Raw genomic sequence first — 26,915 nt, 5'->3', positions numbered from 1 at the left:
TTGGCCGCACCGATAACACTGGGGTCCGCTACTCGTCCGACACTCGCCCTCATGAGCTCTATTACAACCTCCACAAACAGGCATACGTCCTCCCATGCGAACACTTGAGGATGCTTGAGGTCGAGTTCCGGTCCGCTGAACAAACTTCTGAGGCGAACCCGAGCTGCTTCCTTCACCAGAAAAACTCCGCCTCTTTTGCCCTGGAGGGGAGCCCATACTCAGATTATTTTCCCGCTCTATAAGGGTGGCCACATCCACTAACTCCTGAAAAGTGGATATCCGATGGCTGACCACCATACGGCGTATGTCCTGACGCAGCCCCTCCTGGAAACGATCTGCTCGCATCTCCTCAGTGGCGACAAGGTGAGGAGCAAACCGCTCAAGTTCTATGAACCTCCGGGCGTACAGCTCCACTGTCGCGCCCCCTTGGACCAGATTGGAGAACTCTCTTGCCTTTTGCTTCCTTACCGATGCGGGAAAGAAGCGGTCATTGAACTCCTTCTTGAAACGCTGCCAGGTCACTGCAGCGAAAGATCCCAGTTCAGATTCCAATAGCACCCTTTTGGTATCCCACCAATCGGAAGCGGTACCTTGCAAGAGATAGCTGGCGTAAAGTACTTGCTGTGCCTCAGTGCACCCACACACCTCAAAAGTCTTCTCCAGATCTTTGATCCATTTTCCAGCCTGAAGTGGATCCTCATTTCCAGTGAAGTGTGGGGTCCGATGCGCCAAGAAGCGCTCATAGGTGCATCCGGCTTGCACCATGCTACTGGACCCTCCTGGATACATCCAAGGCCCTCCCTGATATGGCCAGGGATCTCCTGGTTGTGGCCAATACCCTCCGTGTTGCGGACAAGGCTCTCCTGACGGTGGATAAGGCCCTCCTGATGGTGGACAAGGCCCTCCTGATGGTGGCCAAGGACCCCCTTGTGGTGGCCAAGGTCCTTGTGGTGGCCAAGGCCCTGCCTGTTGAGACCTCGCACTCTGTTGCATAAACTCCGTCATCTGCCAAATTGCTTCGGCTATGGAGTCATCTCTGGAGGTATTTTCCTGCGGTTCCTGAGTATTTTTCCTTGGTCTCCCTGGTCTCCCCATATTCCTGTCACAACACTACTCGTGATACACACGCACCCGCAATACACTTACGCCAAAACACAGGCTTTTCACATAAATTCACAAACACACGTGCATGCACCATGTAATGCCATAACAATACATAATAAAATAATCCAACAAACATAAATCACATAAACAGGCAACTCCGTCCTCCATCCATCCGACCCCCGAAACTCCTCGGACTCAGTCCGGAATCAACAACCAACAACAGTAAATAATTGAATGAGCAATATATATTAAAATCTAAAAATAGGGTTTGGAAAATACTTACAGCGCTATATGGCAATTTTAGAAAACAAGCGGCGTTGCAAACGGCGGAAAAACAGCAACGTCACAGTGAAAATTCACTGTGGCCGTGGGTTTGAAAAACCCACTTTTGAACGGGGACAAACTAGGACACGAGATTGATAGGGAATGGTCTAGGGATGGTTGTGAAGCTATTGGAAGTGGTGGTTGGCCGTGGGTGGCGGCGAAATCGCCGGAAATGGCCGGATTACCCAAAACGGAAACTAAACTCGTAGGAGCTGTTCCGGTGGTCGTTGGAGGCTGGAAATGGGTGGGTTAGGACGGCAAGGAGTCGGTGATGAAGTGGTGAAGAAATGGTTGCCGGAGGTGGAGCGACGGCGGCGGATCGGAGCCAAAACCGTGCGGCTTTGCTGGGCTTTTTCCGGCCAAATGGCCGGCCGGTTGGGGGTGAGCTTGGGTGGGGTGGTGCACCGGAGGGAGAGGAAGAGAATGAGACCGGTGGGAGGCCGAACGGTGGCCGGACGGCGGCGGTAGGGGCTAGAGAAGGGGACGCCGGCGTGAGGGAGAGGGAGGAGAGAGAGAGAGAGCACCGGGGGGGTTCCGGATCGGGGAGAGAGAAGAGAGAAAAAGAAAAAAGAAAAAAAGAAAAAGAAGGAAAAAAAGAAAAGAAGGGAAAAAGAAAGAAAGAAAAAGAGAAAAAAGGAAAAAAGATGTGAAAAGAGATGAGGTCCAGTCCCCACTCCGGGAAAACGAAACAAACCGCCAAAAAGATTAAAACCACAAAACAACTAAAAGAAATAAAACACAACCTCAAATAAATTAAATTAAATCAAAAACCAATTTTAAAACGTAAATAAATTAAAATAAATAACTGATATATTAATTAAAATAAAAACAACCATTTAAGCGAAAATACACTTAAAAGCGGGTCATCACAAATTTGATATCCACATGACAAAATTATTTTTTCTTTAGCAATACTATGCACCAAATTGAAAATATCCCAAATGCTTAAAACATACTTCATACATAAAAACCTATTGAACAACTAAGATCACAACACTAGTCCAAAATAGTTATGATTCAAAAGTACTGGAGATGCAACTCCATCGTACAAGTAGTAATTTAACTACTATATTAACATTAACGACGCACCGTCGTTCAGTCAACTGTGTCTAGTTAATAAGCTCCTGATTCTCCTTCAGGTCCTGTAACAAGATCTACCATTCGGGGGGAATGGTAGTTGAGATTACCAAAGTGAGATTTGATTACAAATCTCAGTAAGTTAACAAAAAACTTCCACACAAGCTAATGATGCATGGATGACAGTAAAAGCATAAATGTATAATCAAATTCATAAATAATTAAAGCATAACTTAGCGTACAACATAGCATAATTGACATAACTTAAATTGAAACATGAACTGAACTTGACTTGACATGAACTTGATCTGAAACTTAACTTAGTATGAACTTACTCTAAAACTTGAATTAACATGAAAAATATATACTCCACAGTTGTTGTGGCCCCATGTATTCTACGTGTAAATACATACTCCACAGTTGTTGTGACCCCATGTATTCTATGCAAACTTGACTTAACATAAAAAATACATACTCCACAGTTGTTGTGGTCCCATATATTCTACGTGTAAATACATACTCCACAGTTGTTGTGGCCCCATGTATTCTACACATCACAATGCAGTTAAATACATACTCCACAGTTGTTGTGGCCCCATGTATTCTACACAAACTGAATGTACTCAAGATGAAACGTGACTGGAAAACGAAAGGACTGGAGCCTTGACGTAACATAACGTGATTTGAACATAACTTGAAATACATGACCAACTTGAGATAAAAACATTTCGTAACATGGCATAACATATAATAGACAACATATTTAACATGACATACTTGTAATGTACAGTAATACATAACAGAATATATTATGTAACAGATAAAAATTGATGACAGAATAAATTCTGTATAATAGACAATTACGTGATAACTTGGCATGGCATGACATATATGATAACATACATACATACACTGTAGTTCCTTTACTTAGCACACATACACAGTATACTGCTAGTAAGTTAAAAGCTAACTTACCTCGATCTTCGCGTTTCTTATAAAACTTCAAGTGCGACCACGATGAACTATAATTAGTGATTCTAAAAGTTAGAACTAAATCACTAATAATTTAAAATATGAAAAATACTAACTTAAAGAGTAAAATTTTCATTTTACTCTCTACATGTGGGAAAATGACCGTTTTACCCATAACTTAAGGATTTTGCATACTAATTCCAAAAGTTTCCAAAATTTACATTCCTCATGTAAATTTTGTCCTAAACTTAAATATCAACTCAGAAAAATTTAAAACAAAACACAACTATGAAGAACACACTATGGCCAAAACATCCATAGGCCATTTCCCTTGATTTTTGTTGCAATTCCTTCCAATTTCAAAACTCATGCTTAAACCAAAATTTTGCAACAAACATCTTCCAATCCTAAGTTCAAAACCATACTTAAAACATCCATTTAGAAAAAGTTAATAATTAACACCAAACTTTTTTGTAAAAAGATCTAAGCACTTGAATCACAAGTTTTGACCTTAAATCAAAACATTTCCAAGAATTTCAAAAATCAAATCTTACTTCTAACATATTCATAATATCATCCTAACATCAACCATGCTTTAAATCATCAAACTAAAGTCACCAAAATCACAAAATAACATTTGGAGTTTTTGGTTTTACACTAGTCCAAAAACAGAAACTTTTTCCTCAACTAGTTTTGATAAATCTCTTGATCTATGACTTATAAATATATGATCTTCAAACCAAACCATCACATGGTTTAAAAAGATGTCCTAAAACATATATAAGCTTCTAATTCAAGATCAAATGGTTAGAAATTAACCAAAACATAAATTTTAGCCAAGAATATCCACACTTTGGCTTATTTGAATATCTCTTTGTATAAAATTTCATATCTTTGAAACTAACATCAAATATCTTCAAAATAATAATATAACATGTAAATAAGATACTTAGGATCCTCCAATAAAATTATTAAAGTCATTAGAATAGGTTTAGACCACCAAAGAGTTAAACTTTCTCAAAACAGAAACTGTTTTTCTTCTTCCAGTTTCTAAGTTTCTAAATCTAAGAAAATCTTTTATCAAAACCTTTAATCATGCAAAAATCCTCAACCAATAGTCACATATACATGTTAACAATACTCCATAAAAATTTCGGACCAATATCTATCTATTAGCTTGGTCAAAAACTCCAAACTATAACATATTCTCCAGTTTATCTCCTAGAATGACCTTTCTATAGTTTACATAATATTTGACTGACCAAATGATCTTCAAATGGGGCAAATAAGATATCCATGTAAACTAGAATAAAAAAGGAACAACTTATATGATGAGACTTTATGATAAAACACTTACAAAAGCTTCGAAATGGGTGTGCAAAAGACCTCCTAAAAGCTGTCCGAGAGAGAGTGTTTGATATTCTTTCAATGGAAAGTGTAAATGAAGATAATTTCGTGGGGAGAGGTGGCTGGAGATACTTATGGATGAGATATGGAAGAGATGAGGCTGGAGTTGAGAATTGAGTGTAGTTTTCTCCTACCCAAAATATCTATAAAAGATTATCTCATAATATTCTATCCAATAGTATCTACAAAAAATCAACTTAAGATATTTTTATCTAATAATATCTATAAAAATCAACTCAAAATATTTTTACCCAATAATATTCATGAAAATTACCTCAAGATATTTCTTTTTATCCAATAATATATACAATTTTGAACAAACGTTTTGTCCGAAAATATAAAAAAATGTTATTGCGCCATAAGACTTTAAATAACCCTCCGAGTCTAATGGCACAAATCATAATACATTTTGACACTTCTAACTATCTCTAATAATCAAAAACACACTTCTGATACCATAGTAAATAATAACACTAACTATGTAGTTAGACAAAAACCTATACGATTAATTGATTCGTGAAAACTTATGGGGTTTTCATGAGATTCCTAAAGTTAATAGAAATTTCACAATTGAATTTCTAGCGGGCTGTTACACTACCTATGCTCCTCCATTTTGCTCCATCATTTTGACCGCTCGTGCATTGATTTCTTTTTTTAATTTTTTTCTTTTACTTGCTGATTAAGGAAGCAACTATTAGTGTATTGGTTTTCTTAATAATTTTTAAAAATATTTAAAATGTTAAAAAAATCTAAAAAAGAAAAATTAAAAAAGTGAATTTTGCCTAAAGAGCACGCCTAGCTGTCACTGCTGGAAGACACCCTAGTTGCACTCATATATAAATAGAATTGGCCCATTAGACTCTTTGAGTCATTTGTGTCATAGATGGAAGAGAGTATGCCTTATTTAGATATTGAGATGAGTTAAGTTCTTTATGAATAGTAATGAGTTGAGATAGTGAACTGAGTTTTGTAAGACCTACTTAAAATGTGTTTGGATGTTTAGATGAGTTTAGATGAATTTATAGGAAGTTGAAAAATGTTGTGAATTATACATGTAAAGAAGTGTTGAGTTGAAAAAGATTGTGTGTCTCACGTATAAATAGGTTTTAAGTTGAGATGAGTCTAATAATTTAAAAATTAGATGTTAAACTCAATTTAAAAATAATCTAAATTGAGTCTAAGTTTCAAACGAAACCTAAATCTTTCCCTTAATCAATATCACATTATTGATTATATTATAAATTCATTGCATTAACAGTGCAAACAAAAGTATGATAAGATTGACAGGTAATTTTGTTTGTTTTTTGAGATTAAGATAATTTAAATTAAAAGTTGAAAGTTGAATAAATTATTATTATAATATATTTTTTTAATATTATTTTTTATTTTCAGATTTGAAAATGTTGAATTATTTATTTATTTTTATTTAAAAATTAAAAAAATTATAATAATAAAATAAAATAATATAAAAATAATTGTGAAAACAAACTACACTTGGTCTAAAGTCGCGGGTCAATGGTTTGAAGTGAAAGAGAGCGACTAGGACTAACCAACAACCCCATGAAATTTCCCGCTTGTGGACAGAGTATTTAGTGCTCGGTTTACAATCGGATGCTTACACGCATCTACTTTCTCAAGTGTGAATTGAGTCTTGGTCCACGCACCAATCCGATGAAAAGGTGGGATTTATAGTTAGGATCATTAATTTAATCTCTTAGGTACTCTAACTTGTATAATTTAATATTGGTGGGTTGTTAAGTTTATGACGAGTAATATTAGATCATTTTAAATTCGGGTATGAGTTCAAAAATAACAATAATGGTAGCGGTCCAATATTTGACTAGCTAGGCTGATAGCAATGGATCGATGTTAATTAATTAATATTGCCATTAATCCTAACGAATTCTTAGAATTCTTGATCATCGCTCGCTTCAACCATCTCAAGCAACTAGCAAGCACCCCGAAAATTAACTAAAGTAATTACAATCATCAAAATTTCATATCTGCATGCAGGCCACAGCCACAGGTCATCAATTTTTCTTTTCTTTTAAAAAAAATAGAATTGTGTCTAAATGAGTATTTTATTTATTTATAATAAAAAAAATCTGATACAATTAATAGTGATTTTTGGTTTATAAGTATAAAAGCTCCATTTATAGATTCGTCATGCATCGTGATTTAAGATACAGTCAATGGCGAAATTTGAATGCATTGGGTACTGAAGGGCATGCATGGGGCCGGGTACGTAAGATCGAGTGCTATTATATTCCAAAGATCCCTTTCGCTATTATGATTCCACATTGTTGACCAGACAAAACTTACTTCCTTATCTCCACGTCATACATGCACTGCTCAGCTTGACTGACTCTTCACCCATCGACCTATCGAAACTCGCTTTGAATCCGGCGAGATGATTGATGATGCGTGTGATCCATGCACCCGGCGCCTTACATAAATTATAAGATATTTCAGTGATTTTTTTATTTTATTTCTCAAAGTAGACTTTTGATCATGACATTTCTTTATTCTAGAATCTAGAGAATAAGAAAGTGAGAGGCAGCTAGCTAGCTCTGCTATCCAACGACTCAAACAGTAGTCTTCAACCACGAATCCAGCTTATTTCCTTACCCTATATGCATGTTTGGCCTAATATTAGGGGAAGTACTGTACAAAAAACTTGTTCGTTTCTTGATTACAAATTTATGGCGTTGATCATCACCATTCCTAGCTCTACAAAACTTAATTTCTTTTTCTCTATCCTTCTACGTATGTACATGAGATCATTGTCATTGTTGTGATGGAGCTTTGTTCAAACTCTTCTTCTCCTATTTTCTGTATTTGATTTTACAGCATTAAAATGCAGGCAGGCATGGTATCATAAAGAAAAACATACATGCTAAAGGAGTAATGATACACGTATAACCTTTATTACAACTCCTTATATATACAACCAGGTTTTGAAAGATGTGTATGTCTATCTTTTCCATGCTAAAGATTGAGAAGTTTCAAAGTCTAGCGAGTCTTCCGTTCAATTATAATATCTTTAGACAAGAAGCTGATTAGAAGATACATACATCAACGCGGCTTTGAAACAACTCTTTTCTAAGACTTTTTCTACTTTTTCTTTTCCATTACACAGAATCAAATTTGATAAAGCGGAAAGAAATTAGCTCTCATGAAATCACTTTAATTAGACACATCAACGCGGTTATACTCTAGAATTTTTAAGCAAAACTTTCAATACAAAAATCTTATCAACATTAAAAAATCTCAATAATTATTAAGACAAATATAAGTAATTAAATCTAAGCTTAAGCTTTTAGGACAAATGATGTTTTTTATAATATCAGAGCAAATCTAGAGATCTTGAATTCGAACTCTAACTAATAATCTATACTAGTCTACCCCATTTAAATAAATATTGATCTACTTGTTAGGCCCACTTGTTAAGGGGAATCGAGGTCTGATTCACACATTAGTGAGAGTGTTAAAACAAATATAAATAATTAAATATAAGTTTAAATTTTTAAGATAAGTGGTAATTTTACATAATGAGTACATGACATGTGAGAACATTTAATAAAAGGGAGTTTAGCCCATAAGTAGTGAAGGAGAGTGTTAAAATATAATAAATAATAATTATATTTGAAAACTTTTACATCATTTATTATCCACGTGATATAATTTTATTTAAAAGATAAATATTAACAAACTTAGAAACTTCAATTTATATTAATTTACATTTTCTCATTAGGTTTTGAAACATGCTTACGGTGATTTCACAATAATTATAATTTGTCTTGATTTCCAATAGTAATGATCTAGAAGTCATGAGACGAGAAAACAACCAAATTGGGTGGAAAATATGAACATCTTTGTTCATATATAGATGTTTGAAGTCGTGGAAGTAAATTACCAGCTAGTTGCATGCAAGATGTGACATGATATATAAGCTATTCAACTACAAGAAAAACGGTCTTTTGTGACCAATTTATTGCAACGAAAAGACTATTTTGGTTGTTAATAGTCTTTTCGTTATAATAAATTGGTCGCAAAAGGTCGTTTTTCTTGTAGTGTCATGTATATTGTTATCACATAGATCATATATATTACTAAGATGGGGAAACAAAAAAAATACGACTAATTACAAAGTCGCATCAATTATTTTGCTCTGGTCTACCCTGCGAAGTTACGATGAACCTGTCGATCTAATTACCATATTAGCCACAAATATTTGACCAGTTCTTAGACTTACGGTACGGAGGATGTATATATATATATCTATATGTGCACAGAAAATCTCAATCAAACGACACTAACCCTCCATCAGTACTGTAGGTACAAGGCCCGAGACTTTTTGTGTTTTTCTCACTAAAATAAACATTCCAAGACATGGCCGCAGGCATTTTGCAATGCAGAAGATTTATGTTGAAGTTTTTAGGTTTGTATTTCTTCACGTATTTGCAGTACTACTCTCAAACTGCTGACGCCAGAATTCGGCATTACAAATGGGACGTGAAATACGAGTACAAGTCCCCTGATTGCTACAAGAAGCTGGTTATCACTATCAATGGGAGAACTCCTGGACCCACAATCGTAGCCCAGCAAGACGATACCATTATTGTCGAGGTTATGAACAGCCTGATTACAGAAAACCTTGCAATCCATTGGCATGGAATCCGACAAGTATGACTATTTTACATATTTTATATATGAATCATCTGTTTAATTTGTTGTGTTTTTAAAAAAAAAAAAAATGCATAGACATCTGTTTAACTTGTTGCAGCGTGAAACACCATGGAGTGATGGAACAGAGGGGGTGACTCAGTGCCCCATATTGCCCGGGGAGACTTTCAAATACCAGTTTAAGGTCGATAGAGTAAGTTCAGTGGTTTAAAAACCCTTGCAATTGGCTCTAATATTTCCATTTTGTTTTTTCTTTTCGAGACTCTCAGTTTGTTGTCAAAAGAGAAGGAAAAAAAAAAGTAGTAAGCATGGTTTCAATTTCCTGTTCATAACCTAAGTTTTGCTCATCTGCATGCAGCCTGGGACTTATCTGTATCACGCGCACTATGGAATGCAAAGAACAGCAGGATTATACGGATTAATCCGTGTATCAGTTCGTGATGGAGACTCAGAACCCTTTGCATATGATTATGATCGGAGTATAATTCTGAATGATTGGTACCACAACAGCACCTACGAACAAGCCACTGGATTGTCTTTGCCTTCCACTAATTTTATCTGGGTTGGAGAGCCTCAGGTATATATATTTCTGCTATAATATATATATATTTAACAAATTATAGATCGAGTTTGCATTACTGTCATGTAATTGTTCTTGTTTTGTCTTATGGCTTTTGCTTTTTATCAATTTGCAGTCACTTCTGATTCATGGAAAAGGAAAATTCAACTGCTCCAGTACTGTTGCCAGTAGTCCATCTTGGGTTTGTAATGAATCAAACCCAGAATGCTCTCCTTTTGTAATAACAGTAATCCCGGGGAAAACATATCGACTAAGGATCGCTAGCTTAACTGCTCTATCCGCTCTTAGTTTTGAAATAGAGGTAACTTTAATGAGCATTATCATCAACTTCAAACAAATTAAAAAAAAATCTCTTAGATCTTTTTTGTTTGATCACAAAATTAAGGATAATATTTTAAAGGTTTCAGAATCATAAAGACAAACTATTGAAGATAAAGACGAGCCAACAATAGATAAGGTTAACGTCAATTAGCTATAGGGTCGTGGATAGTAATAAAATATTTAGAGTAATGATAAATGATCAATCCCTTTCATATTTTTTTTTATATAATTATATTTTAAAAAGAGGGAGAAGAAATTGATAGGTTTAACTCATCTCATAAAACTAGTTCAATAAAAACTATTTGTTAATTGCTTATAAACATGTCAAGGACCTTGTCCACAGGCAATATGAGACTTATTACTCAATACATTCCCTCACGTTCAAGCCAGTATTTTTCTAGTCCTTATCACAGGGTAAGCAGTGTAGGCTCCTATTATCCTATTGTAAACCCTGATACCATGAAGAAATTCATAGGTCTAATTCATCTCATAAAACTGACTCAGCAAGAGAAGTTTTTTCATTGCTTATAAATATGTCCAAGTTCTTGTTTATAGATAATGTGAAATTTATTCCTCAATAGAAGGCAATTATGCAAGTAAAAAAAAAAAAAAAAAAATTTTATGAAGTACCACTATCACATTAATTATAAGAGAAATGATTTGTACAGTCGGCAAATGCAGTCGTCGTGCAGTCGCTTTGAAAAAAATGAATTAATATGGGACCTATATGAAAAAAAAATTATTTTTATAACTTTTTTTTATTCATTCTGTACAGTCATGAAAAAAAAATATATTTTTATTTATTCCGTACAGCTGACTGCATGCCGACTGCGTCTAGCAAAGTCTTAATTATAAAAAAAAAAAAAAAAAGTCATTAAATGTGTCTTTTTCCTTTCAAGCAGGGCCATAATATGACAGTGGTTGAGGCAGATGGACACTATGTAGAGCCATTTGTAGTGAAAAACCTTTACATATACTCTGGAGAGACATATTCTGTTCTTATAAAAGTTGATCAAGACCCTTCAAGAAATTATTGGATGACAACAAATGTGGTTAGCCGCCGGCCTCCTACGGCCCCCACCGGCTTAGCCATTCTCAACTACTACCCGAATCATCCGCGGCGATCCCCTCCAACGCCTCCCGCACTTGGCCCCATTTGGAATGACACCGAACCCCGGTTGGCTCAAAGTCAAGCCATCAAGTCTCACCATAGTTACATCCATACCCCTCCCCCAACATCAGATAGAGTCATGGTGTTTCTCAACACGCAAAACACCATAGATGGTTATCGTCGTTGGTCTGTAAATAATGTCTCATTCAACCTCCCCCACACCCCTTACCTTGTCGCACTTAAGCTGAACTTGCACCATGTGTTCGAGCAGACGACTCCACCTACAGGGTACGACTTCAAGAATTACGACATTTACAGCAAGCACAACAACTCAAACGCAACTTCTAGCAATGCCATCTACCGATTACAGTTCAATGCCACAATAGATATTATACTGCAAAATGCAAACACTATGAATATTAACGATAGTGAAACTCATCCATGGCATCTCCACGGGCACGATTTTTGGGTGCTAGGCCATGGAAAGGGCAAGTTCGACATCTACAAGGACCCAAGACAGTATAATTTGGTGAACCCAATAATGAAGAACACAGTGCCTCTTCATCCATATGGTTGGACAGCGTTGAGGTTCAAGGCAGATAACCCTGGTGTTTGGGCTTTCCATTGCCATATAGAGTCTCATTTCTACATGGGCATGGGAGTTGTGTTTGAAGAAGGGATAGAGAGGGTGGGAAGTTTGCCGTCATCGATTATGGGCTGCGGTGATGCCAGAGGATTGGGCAGGCCCTAGATAATTGAAACTACTTATTTTAGTTTTTTTTTTTTAATAATTTTTTGTAATTCTTTTTGGTAACGCTGACTGTACTGTGGCACTAGAATTGTGTTCTTTATATATAGGAAAAGTATAGTTGTAAGTATAATTATGTATTAATTTATGCATCAATATGATGTAATTAATTAAAAAGTAAATTTTATTGAAAACAGTGTTAATTTAAATTTTAAATATGAATAAATCAGTGTTGGTACACAGATTAATGTGCGACTGTACTTGTATATAGCAAAACTCTTATATGTATATATAGTTGTGTTAGGATGCCCCAGTAATTACCAAATCAGGCCTGCAACCCGATCCCACTGGAGATAGATCTGCGGCTGATCTGACCCGACAATGGCTGAAGCCGAAAATGGGTCGTTCTGACCCGCATCATTCGGGTCGAGTTCAACTGGGTGGGATTTTTAAAAACTTGTTTTTCCTTCTCTTTTTATTTTTTATTTTTTCTTCCTGCTGTCCAGAAAATCAACCTCCCCGATTCCAACCTCAAACATCGGACCTCTGCAACAAGAAAAACAACAAGAAGGCAGAGACAATAACGATGGCCATCGAGGATGATTTTGAGTTCGCTTTTGTTTGAAGTTTCCCTTCACTATTTGATATATTTAGATTTTGCATTAATTTCTAAAACAACCACATCAATCGATAGGCTCTTTAATTTTTCATCGGGTGAATTAAGATGCCTTACTTTTATGTTCTAGCAATTATATCCTGTTGTTTGGCTAAAGGGAAAAAAGAAAAAGCAAAACTAGATAAAGATGACGGCTGTTCTTCGGAAATCGACAAGGATTGGACAAGTAAAAATATGCATGCCAAGAAGCGCAAGTTACCACCTTCATTTGCATTTAGAAAACAACATAAAGAGTAGCTTATTAAACTGCAGAGGATTAGACCCATTCACCCCATTTCCATATTCAACCTCAAACTAGAATTTGGAAATTTGTATTTCTTCCGCTACGTGGGATACAGTTTGCACTTTGACATTTAGATCAAAGATTCAAAACAATATATTTTTTTCAAATTCTCTATTTCTTTTTCTTTTTTTACCCTGCTGGGTAAGTTCAAAATTGTTTTGACTGGATTTTAAAATGATGAAAATTCCTTCATGGGCTAGGATTTGAGAATTTTGGCCATGGAATATGCTCGATGGAAGTTGCTTAGAAGTGCTGGGGAGACACATAAAGTGGGTATGTTGAATTAGATATATATGAGTCCCATAAATGAGGCAAATTTTGATCCCACATGTAAGGTGCATGGTATCTATCCCTTGATGGGACGACAAGGAAAGGGTGACGAAAGAACAATTTCCTTCCTGAAAATTCAGGTGTGCTTGAATAGAAGGCTATATGCATTATGTGAGTGTACTTGAAAGTGTCATTAAATAAAAAGGCCAAAATAGGGCCACCATCTTGCTTAACACGAGTTTTTCCTTCAAAATTTTATTACAGCATTTCTTTATTGGAGATTGATAAGAAGGCTTTGTCAGGATCGTGAAAAAAACTTCTGTATACATGTTTTTGATTATATTTCTTTTGATCAATAGGTGCTTCAAATAGGAGTGCAATTAATAATTGCTCAAGTTTTTTAGGAAAAAAAAAAGAAAAAAAAAAGACAATTGCCCCATATACTTATGATGCAACTATATACTTGAATGACATCTGCCATTTGGAGGTAGGTTCTCTTTCGTTCTCTCATCCAATAAATTGTTCATCTCTTTGTCTCTAACACTAATTTTTTTCCCATTTTTTTTAAGCTTGAAAACTTGAAAACTCCTTGTTTCTGCATCATCTTAAAAAAACTTAAATTTATATTATGTTTTATCTTGTAATTTTTATGTGATTTAAAGTATACAGTATCTCATCTCTAATAGTATTATTATTTATGCTACCTTCTGTTTAAATTAATATTGGTTTTAAGGATGAACTTCAACTCTTCTGCCCCATTTTGTGAGATCCTAATTAATTTGCTTATATGACTGGTACAATTTCAGATCTGTCTAAAAACACTCTACCTTGAAATTAGAATTGGTGTTGCAAGATTCCTTTGTAAGCACATTCTATTTTTACCAAAATTACTACCGTGTTATTTAGTATAAATAAAATGGTTTAATGCTAAATCAAATAACTGAGTTTTTCATGTTGTTACAAATTTGAGGTCTAGCTAGGTTTTAAAGTTTGATAAAATTAATATATTAACTTCAAAAAAATATGTAATTTTCTAATGAAAATTGCCACATAGCATGAGTATGCTTTGTGTTTGATTGACTTGCATCTTGATGCTATGTGTCAGCTAATTGAATACTAACACATGGCATGGCAATGTTGGTATAGATGCTTGGGGCACTAAATGTGGCTATGGATGTCTTGACTTCTAAATTTCCATTTTCTGAATTCTCGTGGTGACATGGCTGTCCCTGGAATTAAAATTGTTTATATTGTCTCGGTGAATAATTAATTTGTGGCAATAGCAATAAAGAAAATGTGTTGGTGGGTTGATGGGAGAGGTGCAAGAAAGGGTTATTGGTTTATTTCTTGACTATCAATTGTAGGAGATCTAGTTGGGAGGTATGGAAGAAAAGCTATGTTTGTGGTTTGTGTTTGTTGGGTATGTGTGTGCGTTTGTCTATTGTTTTCCGTCGTTTTTGTTATCGGTGTGCCGTGGGTTTTAGACTTTTGTTTCTTGGGTAGGATTTTTGCTTCTCTATTTTCAGTCAGTGTATTGCGACTGTTTGCCTTTGGTTTCTCTTTGTTTTGTTGGTTTATTTGCTCGGTTGAATTTGGGTCTAAACAAACTTGTAGATATTAGGGTTTTAAGACTAAAGATTTTATCTTTCAGTGCGCAGTGAGCATGCTTTTCTGTTGTGGTCATCGTCTCTTCTTCAATTTCTTTTGTGGAGTTTTTAGAGTTCTCATTGTGGTTGTTTTGGATTCGAATCGTGTGTTGATTCTTTGTTGTTTGTTGTATTTTTTATTTTGATTTTGGATCGTTTAGTTAGATCTCTTAGTTGTATTTGTCAGTTCGTGCATTTTCCAATTGGTTATTTGGGTACACGGTACAATTCTCTTCCTCTTTTGCTTCTCTATATTGGGTCCTTTTATTGCAAAATTTGCTTTGGATTTCTCTTTCGTTTGTTTGTCTATTTTCTAGGTTGTGTTTTGGTCTAGAGAAATTTGTAGATATTAGTGTTTTAAAACTAAAGATTTTATCTTTATTCTTGTCTCTCTACAGTTGTCGTTCAGTGAGTCAATATGATTACTATGGTTTCGATGAGGAAACTAATCACTTAGTGGTGAGTTACACACCCGCACATGCAGATTTTTAGTCACGTTTGCGTTAGGATTCAATGTTTGGATTTTTGAATTGTGTCCATTTGTTGGTGCTACTTCTGGACGGTTATTTTGGGTGTGTCATACAATTCTCTTGCTCTTTGTTTGTCTATTTTGAGTTTGTGTATTGCAATGTTTGGCTTCAATGTTTCTCTGTTTTGCTCCTCAATTTTGTCAATTGTGGTTATGCCTTAAGAAACTTGTAGATATCAGGATTTTAGGACAAAAGATTTTATCATTATTTTTCTCTTAGCAGCTGCTGTGAGTCAATATAATAGAATGCTTTCGACAAGGAGCCTAATATGTCAGTGAGTCCCACACACACTATTCATGTTTGTGTTCAGATTCGTTGTTTGGATTTCTGGATTTGTGGAATTGAAAATGTAATGACTCATGTATTCGTTGAATTTTCTTGTTGGGTTGTTCATTTCGATATGTTAGTGAGGTCCAGTTTTGGTATTACATTTGTCTGGTCGGTTAGAATTTTAGAATTGTTTACTCATAATAATTTCTTTCTCGTAGGTAGTTTTTAACCTGTATTTTACTTCTTCGATGGTCTAACTTTGTTTTTAAAATATATAATTTAGCTTTCCCTTTTTCGTTGCAGAGAAAATGAGAAGAGCACAGTTTTTAAATCTTCATGTTGTGTTCTTTCATGTGTTTTTTCTTTCTTTATTATTTTCAGATTTATTTTAGCTTTTCATGTGGTGATTTGTTTTTTGTTACCTATGATTTTGTGCTCCATCACTTCAAATGTTTTAAGAATTTATTTAATTCTGTCCATGAACGTATGCATGAGATGTCGGTTAATTTTACTGCTGCAGAATATTTTTGGTTTCTTTTTTGGTTCAATTCTATTAAAATATTTGCCAGCTGAATAGGTTTAATAATGAGTATATGATAGGTCTGAATGGTGGAGTATTACATAGGAAGAAATGAGGAGGAGAGCTTAAGGTAACAACAAAAGAATGCATGCACTGGTTCTGAGTTTAAACTGTGTAGAATTTTCTGTTGTGTACGCTTTGTGTCTTCTGTTTTGGAGTTCAAGGGTTCTTGTTGTGATTCCAATTATAAAGATGTGAACATTTTAACACTGTAATATTATCCAACAAATTGAAGAAAATTAGAGGATAAGTGAAGAGAAAATAGAAGGTGAATCCTTTTGTGATTTACGGTTTAGTTGCTGCATATTTTGTTTTTTGTTTTCCTTGTTTTGGTCAGATCTAGAAAGAGAACTTTAGCTGCTGCTTTGGTATAAGGTGTTTGTGGTACCTCTTGAGGTGGTGTATGAGCATGTATGATTGGTTCTTGAAGGTGGTCAAAGGGTTAGAGTTGAAGAGGAACAGAAAAGGCGGCTGTCACAGTTACTATTCGTTGGTTTGTGGTATTTATTTGGGTGTTTATATGGGTTTAAAACATGAGGAGATGGCCCATAATTAGAGGCTGCTTTCATGCACACACATACAAATTTTTTCTTACGTGTTTGGATTTGGTGTTTGGATTTTTGAATTTGTGGAATTGGAGATGTAATGGCCCATGGATCTGTTGGGTTTTACTGTTGGGTTCTTGATTTTTATATTGTAATTAGGTTTGATTTTGGTATTATATTGATGTGGCCATTCAAAATTTTAGAATTGTTCAGATGCAATGTATTTCATGTGGTTAATTTTTAACACGTTCTTTTCTTTTTTGATGGTCCAACTTTGTTTTTAAAATTAAATAATTTAACTTTGTCCGTTTGGTGGCACAGGAATTTGAGAAAAATACACGAATTACAGTTTTCAAATCTTGTGAGTTATGTTTTCTGATATGTTCCTTTATTTAGTTGTTTAAGGAAGAAATTGTAATATAAATTTGAAAGATGATCATTTATTTCCCAAACTTGCTTGGACCTATGGTTTGTTTAAATTTACTGCTATTTGAATTAATAGTTTCTAAATGGACTGAACTATATTATCGTTGTTTACCTTATCATTAAGTCTTCTTTTTCTTTTTTTTTTTAATTTTTTTTAATTTTTTAAATGATAATACTTTCATTGCATAAATCAAAGAATACATGACTTGTCAAAAGAAATACTTTCATTGCATAAATTATTAGTTTTCTTCTTGTACACTGGAATCTGGATGTTTATATTTTAGAATAATATTTTTATAAGTTGTATTATCTTAATATAAAAGAAAAAAATTATTCTTAATATCTTAATATAATATGTATGAAATTATTTAGAATTATTTGCTTTTTTTTTTTTTTTAGCTATAAATGCTTAAAATATTTGTTATGCTTCATATCTCCCTATATATACCTATGTACTTACATTTTTTAATATATCAAATTCCTTCTATAACTTAATGCCAACTGGTAAGACTACATTATTAAAGGCTGAAATACATTTAAACATCATTGACAATATAGACAAAATTATAAAAATATAGACAAAATTCTCTCAATAGTTAAAAATTTGAAACATGACAAAATTTATCAGCAGTGCACATTGGCCTTACTAGTATATATATAAGCACAGATAATCTCAATCAAACGACAATCGTCCATCACTCTAGGTTACCCATACTTTCGTTGTTCGGTTTACAAGTCCAAGACTTTTTTGTGTTTTTTTTGGGTACTAAAATAAACATTTGAAGACATGGCTGCAGGCCTTTTGCAATGCAGAAGATCGAAGTTTCTAGGTTTGTATTTCTTCACGTATTTGCAGTACTACTCTCAAGTTGCTAATGCCAGAATTCAGCATTATTGTTGAAGTATATGGCTCATACACTAAAGTAGGTAGATGGCGAAGTGCAGCGTAGCGGAGCAATGGGGGGTATGTTCGTAATTTTTTTTAAATATGTCCATACGTCTAGGGTTAGTATAAATACATATTATGTAACCTTAATTGACTAATAGTGAATTTCATGCCGCTCGCTTCTTGTGGATGTAGGCACATTGTCGAACCACATTAAATCTCTGTGTCGATTTTTATTTTTCTCTTTTTGATTATTCCATACAATTCATCAGCTTGCTACACGTTTCACAACAATTACAAATGTTCATGATTTACCCGCAAACACAAATTGCCACCCCTAAGAGCATAGACACACACACACACACACACACACACACACACACACATATGTATATATAGAAAATGATACTAATTGACCCCATGAATTTGTGATCCCCTCAAACTTACCATTCGGGTACTTTAATTTTTTTACTTAATAATTAAAAGATGTGATTATTAGTAAAGTTGTATATTTTTTTTTTCTACAATGGCCAATGATGTTTAAAAAATGTTTGAAAGAAAATGAAAAAAACAAAAAGTACAACTGTGCTAGTGATAACTTTGAAGAGGCAAATTCATGGGGTTGAGTAGCAACACTCTATACACATACATACTTATATAAATATGTATGTATACATATTGTATACACACACACACACACACACACATATATATACATACATACATATAGACCGAGGACCCGGCGAAGCTCACCTTGAAAATTAAGAAACTAAAAATAAACTTCTTTGTTGAATCTAAAATTAATCAATATTATAAAATCTCTATAATATAGATAGGAAAATTATGGGAGATTTGTTGCCTTCACTTCTAGTCGTCAACTCGATGGTAGCATAGATATTACTAACAAAAGCAATCAAAATAAGCAAGCTAGTGGAATACATGAAAGGAAAAGTATAAATAAATTAAAAAATGAAGTTGTAAATCTACCAAATAGCTAGCTTGTAAAAAGAGATCCAGAAATTTTTTTGCCTATTATATACAAGACTTCTGAAAAATAAAAATAAAAACAATGTGAGAACGTGAGATTTATTAATGGCAAAAAAATAGGTGCAAGTATAAAAAGATTGTTGAGAAAATAAAAGAAAAATGGAAAACTATGTATTAAGTAAGATTTTTGAAACATTTTTACGCTCTGCTAGGGTTTCGTTCTTTTCGCATTGGTTTCTTCACGTAGGCTGCATGGCGGCCGTTGGTGCGCTGCCGTCTGGCCATCCTCGGTCGTATGCAGATCTGGTCTCGGTGGTTCCTCAACCCGTACCGGAGATGGCTGTTCCTTTCTGTCAACCAAAAACTATTGATGGAGAACTATTCTTTATGTTCTCAGTGGAGGAGTTGGAGAAAACTGCTGAACCTTTTAGATATTCTATGGTACTTAAATTCCTATGGCAGCGGCCATCCTTGGACGCCATCAGAGCATTTATCCACTGCCGTTGGGTGTTGTCTTGTATGCCAGTCGTTTCTGCCACGTGCAAGCCTCGGCATGTTTTTATTCGGATGTCCAATGAAAGTGACTTCCATAAATCTTTGTCCAGAGAGTCATGTGAAGTAAATGGAATCTCTTATCGGTCGTTCGCATGGACTCCAAATTTTGATGAAGACTTTGAACCGCCTAGAGTACCGGTGTGGGTTTTCTTGCCTGGCCTTCCACCGAATTTCTATCATGCCTCTGTTTTGAAGATGCTTACGGCCCCGATTGGAAACTTTATTCACTGTGATAACTCCATGACCTGTGCGACTCGAATCGATGGAGCAAGGATTTGTCTTGAGATTGATTCCTCTAAAGAGCCAATCTCTCACTTCTGGATTGGAAAACCAGGTTTGCCACGTAGCCAAAGACAAGAAATTGTCTTTGAAACTTTACCTGCGTATTGCACCACCTGTAAGTGCCAGTGACATAACCATAAAACTTGTAGACGGGGCTGTGATCAACTACAGAAGGGTCAAGGAGGAAAGAAGTGGGTGGTTAAAAAGGGAGATAGCGGTTTGGAAGTGCATGCAGAAGGAGCGGCCATGATGGACACCAGTTTACTGAATTCTGACCTTGTTGTAAAACCCGGGGAGCAACCTGTTGGAGCTATGGAGGAGGTGCAATGGAATTCAGACCAAGAGCCTTTGATAATAGTAGGTCCTGTTACGGAAGAGTGTGAAGATGAGAGGGTTGTTTCTCAAGACATGCAACTGATTGATACGCTGCAAAGGGAGGAAGCCGACGCTGCTTTTGTGCATGCTGAGGTTGGGTGTAAAATTAGTAGTGGGACGTGTGAGGGGTTTGGTGCGCCTGACAGTGATGGGGTCTAGCGTGAGGAGTGTGCTGACCAAGTGGGTTCGGTGGAGAAGGGTCTTATGTTGGGTCTGAAAATGGTGGAGGTAGTTGGGCCTATGGGTGATGTTTTGGGTCTTGGAGAGGCAGGGCCCAGTTTGAAGAATTATAAAGAACATGTGCAAAATGAGGAAATGGAGGATGGGTGTGGGGAAGAAGCTGTCCAAGATGGGTGTGTGACTGTTGTTGAGTCTGATATGGCTATTGATACTCAATCTGATTGTGGCATTGAAAGGGACAAGATTAAAGATGATATGGAAAAAGATTATTGTTCTGAATCAGAAGGAGCAAAAATTGTCGTTGGTACGTTGAGAAAAAGAAATTCCACCCGGGTGGTTACTCGTCCCTCTAAATTGAACTTATGATAAGTCCAATTATTTTTTGGAACATTAGAGGTGTTGGTACTTCTCTTATGCATTTGAAAAAAATTAGAAAAAAATTTCGTCCTAATATAATTGCTTTGGCCGAACCGTTTTTGATGGAAGAGAAAATTCCTAGACTTTTGGGGCGTCTTCGTTGTGAGTGTTTTATCACTAATGAAGCACAAGAAGGGAACATTTGGATATTGTGGAATTCGAATGTTTCGGTTCAATGGTTGGCTGCGTCTAATCAATTTGTGTCTGTTAAAGTTGAGGAGAATGGTCACGTGTTTGTTCTTACTGTTGTCTATGCTAAGTGCAATCAACTTGAGAGGAAGATGCTTTGGGAGGCTCTTGAGGTTTCAGGATGTAGTGGCCTTCCTTGGGTTATTTATGGGGATTTTAACATTATCAAGGATGATTCGGAAAGACGAGGAGGTCATCCACGTAAGTTTTCTGCTATGGAAGATTTCAGATTGTGCATTCACAACAATGGTTGGCTAGATATGTGCTCAAAAGGCTCGAAGATGACTTGGTGTAACGGCCAAGGCGGTTTGGCTCGCAAATGGGCAAGGTTAGATCGGTGTTTTATTGATTCAGATTTTCTTAACTGTTTTCCTAACGTGTTTTCTCAAGTTTTAGCCCGCACTACTTCTGATCATTTTCCGTTGGTTATCCAAATGGGAGAGGATCCTTTTAGGTATGGCCCTAGCCCCTTCCAGTTTCAGTTTATGTGGACGGATCATCCTAACTTCCTTCGTCTTGTAGAGAGTCTGTGGAGTATAGGGGGAACTGGTTCTGGGCTTTTAAATCTTTCTCTTAAACTGAAACGGGTAAGGGTGGCATTAAGGGATTGGAATCGGACTGTTTTTGGTAGAACGGAGGTGATGATTAAAGATTTAGAACATCGTATTGAGAGGTTAGAAAATAGGCTGCAAACTTGTTTTAATATTGAGGATGAGACTGATCTCTTGAGCTCTAAAATGGATCTTCTAACCTGGATGAATAGAGAGGACACTTGCCTCTCTCATATGGTTAAGAAAAGCTGGCTTAAAGATGGGGACCAGAATTCAAAATTTTTTCATTCTTATTTGAATGCAAAGAATAATAAAAGAGTTACTGAGATGTGTCTGTTTGATGGTACCTCTCTTAATTCCCCTCTGGAGATTCATCAAGTGGTTGTTGAGTACTTTAAGAATTTTTTGGGGGTTTAGGGTACTAGGGATTTGCCTGATCTTACTACTTTAATTTATCCTGTGATTACTGTTGAGGAGAATGCGGATCTCTGCAGAGTCCCATCTTTTGAGGAACTTAAGGAGGCTCTCTTTAGTATTCCCATTGATAGCAGTCCCGGTCCGGATGGTTTTGGCTTTGGTTTTTATAGGGTCTGTTAGGATGTGGTTAAAGAGGATTTATTGGATGCTATATCTGATTTCTTCCAGAATAATGAGTTTCCTAGATTTTATACGGCTTCCTTTATTGTCTTGATTCCTAAGGTGGATAAACCTTCTGGCTTTGATAAATTTAGGCCTATTAGTCTTTGTTCAGTGGTGTATAAGATTTGTGCAAAAATTCTTGTGGGCCGTTTGACGAGTTTACTTGGTAAGTTTATCTCTCAAGAGCAAGGGGCTTTTATTCCTGGCCGGAGTGTTTTTGAAAATATTAGCCTTACCCAAGAGATGGTCCACTCTATTCATAAAAATATTAATGGGGGGAATGTTTTGGTTAAGCTTGACATGTCCAACGCTTATGACAGGGTAGATTGGAATTTCCTTTTACATGTATTGGATGCTTTTGGTTTTTCCCCTCAATTTTGTGGGTTGATAAAATCTTGTATTTCCACACCATGGTTCTCTGTTATGATGAATGACACCTCTTTGGGTTTCTTTAAGGGTGAGTGTGGGTTGAGGCAAGGAGATCCGCTTTCTCCTTACTTATTTATCATTATGCAAGAGGTGCTCTCCCGCCTTCTTAGGAATTTTTTTGGGAATAGAAAAATTGGTTCTTTTGTTCAAGCTAGAGGTACCCCTCTCATTTCTCACCTTATGTATGTGGATGATATTGTTATTTTTGCTAATGGTGGTAAGAGGTCCATGAAGGGTTTGATGCAGGTTTTGAATCTTTATGAAGATTGGACAGGGCAAGTTCTAAGCAAAGATAAAAGTGCTATGTATATCTCAAAAAAAATTCCCCTTGCTAGGAAAACTTCTATTCTTCATATCACTGGTTTTGCTGAAGATACGTTTCCTTTTAAATATTTGGGTGTTCCTATTGTTGATGGAAGGCTTAAAGTTGGAGACTTTGGTGAGTTGCTCGGTAAGGTTCAAAGGAAGATAGCGGGTTGGAAGATGAAGATGCTCTCTGGTGGTGGTCGTACCATCCTTCTTCGTCATGTTTTGTCTAGTATGGCTACTCATCTGTTGGCTGTTTTAAATGTTCCTAAATCTGTTCTTATAGCCTTGAACAGGATCTTGAGTTCTTTCTTCTGGGGTGATGCTGAAGGTAAACGTAAGAGGAAATGGGTTGCTTGGAAAAATATTTGTAGGCCTATTGAGGAGGGGGGCTTGGGTATTCGTGACTTTGGTGATATTCAGAAAGCTTTACATTTGAAACTCGCTTGGTAGCTTCTTAAGGGCCAGTCTTTATGGGCAGAATTTTTTTGGGGCAAATATATTAGAGGTAATCATATTTCTCTTTTGCAGCTAGACAAGGGCACTCGGTTTTGGAAATCTATTGTTAAAAGTATTCCCGACATTTTAAATAACTCAAAGTGGCCTGTTCGAGAGGGTAATATCTCTTTTTGGTATGATAATTGGGCGGAGGGCGGTCCACTCAGTGTTCATTATCCGGTCATAGACCAACCTCTTTTGAAGATCAAGGAGTGTCGCCTTGATAATGGTTGTGATGTTTCTCTTTTGGAAGGGCTTGTGGGACCTCAAAAAGCTTATGATTTATGTCAGTTGTTGGCTAGGAGGAGGGATGGGCAGGATGTTTTAATTTGGTTAAAGGACACAAACGGTAATTTTACTACTAAGAGTGCTTGGGACTGTATTAGGATCAGGGCGTCTCCTCTACCTTGGGCTAACTGGATTTGGCATTATAATCTTCCTGAGAAAATTTCTATTATGATGTGGAAGGCTCTTCATAATTGCTTGAGTGTTGATGAGAAGATTAAAACTGTTGGGATTCCTTTGGTTTCTAAATGTCATTCTTGTGCTCGAGGCCACGCTGAGGACTTAAATCATGTGATTTGTACTGGTGACTTTGCTCGTCAGATATGGCGGATGGCTGCAATTCAGTTAGGTGTTCACATGGGGGTTTTTCATACCTGGCAGGATCAGATTAATTTTTGGTTTCATTGTGCGAGTAAGTCTTCACAAATTAGGACTATTTTTGGCCTTCTTCCTTTTATTGTTTCTTGGAAACTTTGGGATTCGCGGTGCAAAGCACCTTATGAAGATAAGATTTTTAACGCTGAGTCAGTTTGGCAAGCTATTAAAATTTGGATCCGTAGAATTATGCACTTGATCATGAAAGTTTCCAAGCTTTATACTCAGGATGTTGCTATTTTGAATAGGCTTGATATTCCTATTTTAGCTCCTAAGCCTAAGAAGGTTCATGTGGTGAGATGGTCTAGGCCTCAATTTGGTTGGGTGAAGCTTAATACTGATGGTAGCAGTTTAGGAAATCCAGGGCCGGCTGGTGCTGGGGGTGTTATTCGTGATCATGGTGGCAAACTTTGTATGGCGTATTCTGTGTCGCTGGGTCATGGGTCTAATAATTATGCTGAGTTACGTAGTGTGTTGGAAGGGGTCCGCAGGTGCTTCCATCTTGGCTTTTTTCACGTTGAGATTGAGACTGATTCTCAGCTTTTGGTTAGTTGGATCACTAAAGGTTCTTGTAATATCTGGTATTTAGAGGATTTTTGGGATGAATTAAATTCATACCTTATGTGCATGGAGTATCGTGTTCATCATATTTTTCGTGAAGGAAATGTTGTGGCTGATTATCTTGCTAAGCGAGGTGCTAGGGGCCTAACTACAGACTGGGCTGATGATGATGATATTCCTACTCAACTAAGAGGTCTTATTCGGACGGATAGGCTTGGTCTTCCTTGTTTACGCATCTCGTAGTTTTTGATCCTGGTAAGTTGGTTTTCTTCTCTCTATTCTCGAAGTGCTATATTTTTGTTTGTATGGTTGGTTTGTTGTTTTTTGCAGGTGCAGGTTTTCTTGTGTTGGTTCTTTGTTTTGTATAAACTTTAGTTATGGTTTTTGGTTGGTGTTTTAAGGCCTGGGTTTTGGTTTTTTGTATCCTTCAGGCCTCGGGTTGTAACCACGGTTTTCCTCCACCATAAGTGAAGGTTTATTAATAAATTTGGGACGGGGTTGCTATGTGGGTGGCTACCGGCTCTTCTTAAAAAAAAAAGTAAGATTTTTGAAAATTTTTAAAGGACAAATTATCAACTTTATACCAACAGTATCTTCAAGAAAATTATGTACTAAAAAAGGTTGGCCCCCCCGACCCCTCAACGTATGTAGTTGTGGTCCTTGCCACGATAATGGCATGAGGCACCCCCTTTGGCTATTACAGGGACAGCCACAGCCACCATTGGGATGGCTAGGGGTTGGCTAGACCACCCTTGTGCATGAGATTTGAATTTGATAAGTGCCTGACCACAATGTCTTTTTTTTTTTTTTTTTAGTTTATACTAAGAATGATATTCTTTTGGAAAAGAATTTATGGGGCTCGGATATTTTAAGAATATTGACTCAATTCCTATTCTTAATCCCATTTTCATGTCTATTGTATTTGGAATAGACATTTCGCAAACCAAGCATTTCTTTAATTAGTGAGTCGAAACATGAGGATTATATGAGTAGTATCTCTTTATCACTATACATATATAATATATATATATATATATATATATATATATATATAATATGTGCATATATGTTTGAGTAATTAATTGACCAATTTTATATGATTTTGTTTTATGCGGCTGGCTAAAAGCTAATTCTAATGGTCAAATTTTTTTTGCCACAAGTTGGTCGGAAATTAACTTTCGCTTTAACTAGGTGGGTATTTGCGGCGCAATAAGTCACTACAATAGGTCATAAATTCGCCACAATAGATCTTCATTCCGTTTGGCCATGTGGTCGTAAAATTATATCACAGTGACAAATAATTGCCACACAGAGCTGATTTGCAGCCGAAATTATTATTTGCGGCAAAATTAGTTTGCCAAAAATAGTCCTAAAAAGGTTTTAAAAAAAATCTGAAATGGTGTTGCGATAATCATCAAAAACAAATAGACCTTAATATAGGTGGCAAAACCATATAGGAACATTAAAGAAAATAATTTTCATGACAATATACTCAAATCAGTATCACAACAATTTAATAGTAATTACATAGAAATTCATATTAATTGACAACTTAGTAGAAACAAACATCAATTTTACAAATGAAGAATTGAATCCTTTACTCATACATAACGCAACCACCCCTAGCAAATACAGCCTCTATTAATTGGCATACTCATGAGGTCATGATTAGGGAAGTAAATAATTATAGAATAAATTTCAGTGATATAGATTGATATCATGAACAAATTATCTACCCAATTTGAAGAAAGCTGATGAGACTTTAGAGATTATTCACAAACTACTCTTCGGATGTGGTAATTAAATTAACTTGTAGTGATGCAGTGTCCAAATTATTCACAAAT

The 26,915-nt window shown here is 35.9% G+C and overlaps 1 protein-coding gene across 2 annotated transcripts; it reads left to right on the top strand.

Moving 5' to 3' along the window:
- The first annotated feature begins 9,175 nt into the window (after positions 1-9,175).
- Positions 9,176-12,524, top strand: LOC122306753 (L-ascorbate oxidase-like). Of its 2 annotated transcripts, none has more exons than XM_043119267.1 (5): positions 9,176-9,570; positions 9,671-9,763; positions 9,929-10,147; positions 10,266-10,451; positions 11,374-12,524. In XM_043119267.1, the coding sequence occupies exons 1-5, from the start codon at positions 9,277-9,279 to the stop codon at positions 12,331-12,333; spliced, it is 1,752 nt and encodes a 583-aa protein (XP_042975201.1). In that variant the 5' UTR covers positions 9,176-9,276; the 3' UTR covers positions 12,334-12,524. The 2 variants fall into 2 exon arrangements, with proteins under 2 accessions (XP_042975201.1, XP_042975203.1); XM_043119269.1 differs by having other exon boundaries at positions 9,419-9,570; positions 9,649-9,763.
- The last annotated feature ends 14,391 nt before the right edge of the window (positions 12,525-26,915 follow it).

This window comes from Carya illinoinensis, chromosome 4 (assembly GCF_018687715.1).
Source record: "Carya illinoinensis cultivar Pawnee chromosome 4, C.illinoinensisPawnee_v1, whole genome shotgun sequence".
NCBI classification, from domain to species: Eukaryota; Viridiplantae; Streptophyta; class Magnoliopsida; order Fagales; family Juglandaceae; genus Carya; species Carya illinoinensis.
The sequence above is the reverse complement of the archived record's forward strand: the minus strand, read 5'-3'. Positions and strand labels throughout refer to the sequence as shown.

Coding starts and splice junctions, on each gene's coding strand:
- LOC122306753 (XM_043119267.1), top strand. CDS start 9,277: ATGGCCGCAGGCATTTTGCAATGCAGAAGATTTATGTTGAAGTTTTTA. Junction 10,148..10,265: donor TCTGGGTTGGAGAGCCTCAG/GTATATATATTT, acceptor ATCAATTTGCAG/TCACTTCTGATTCATGGAAA. Junction 10,452..11,373: donor CTCTTAGTTTTGAAATAGAG/GTAACTTTAATG, acceptor CCTTTCAAGCAG/GGCCATAATATGACAGTGGT.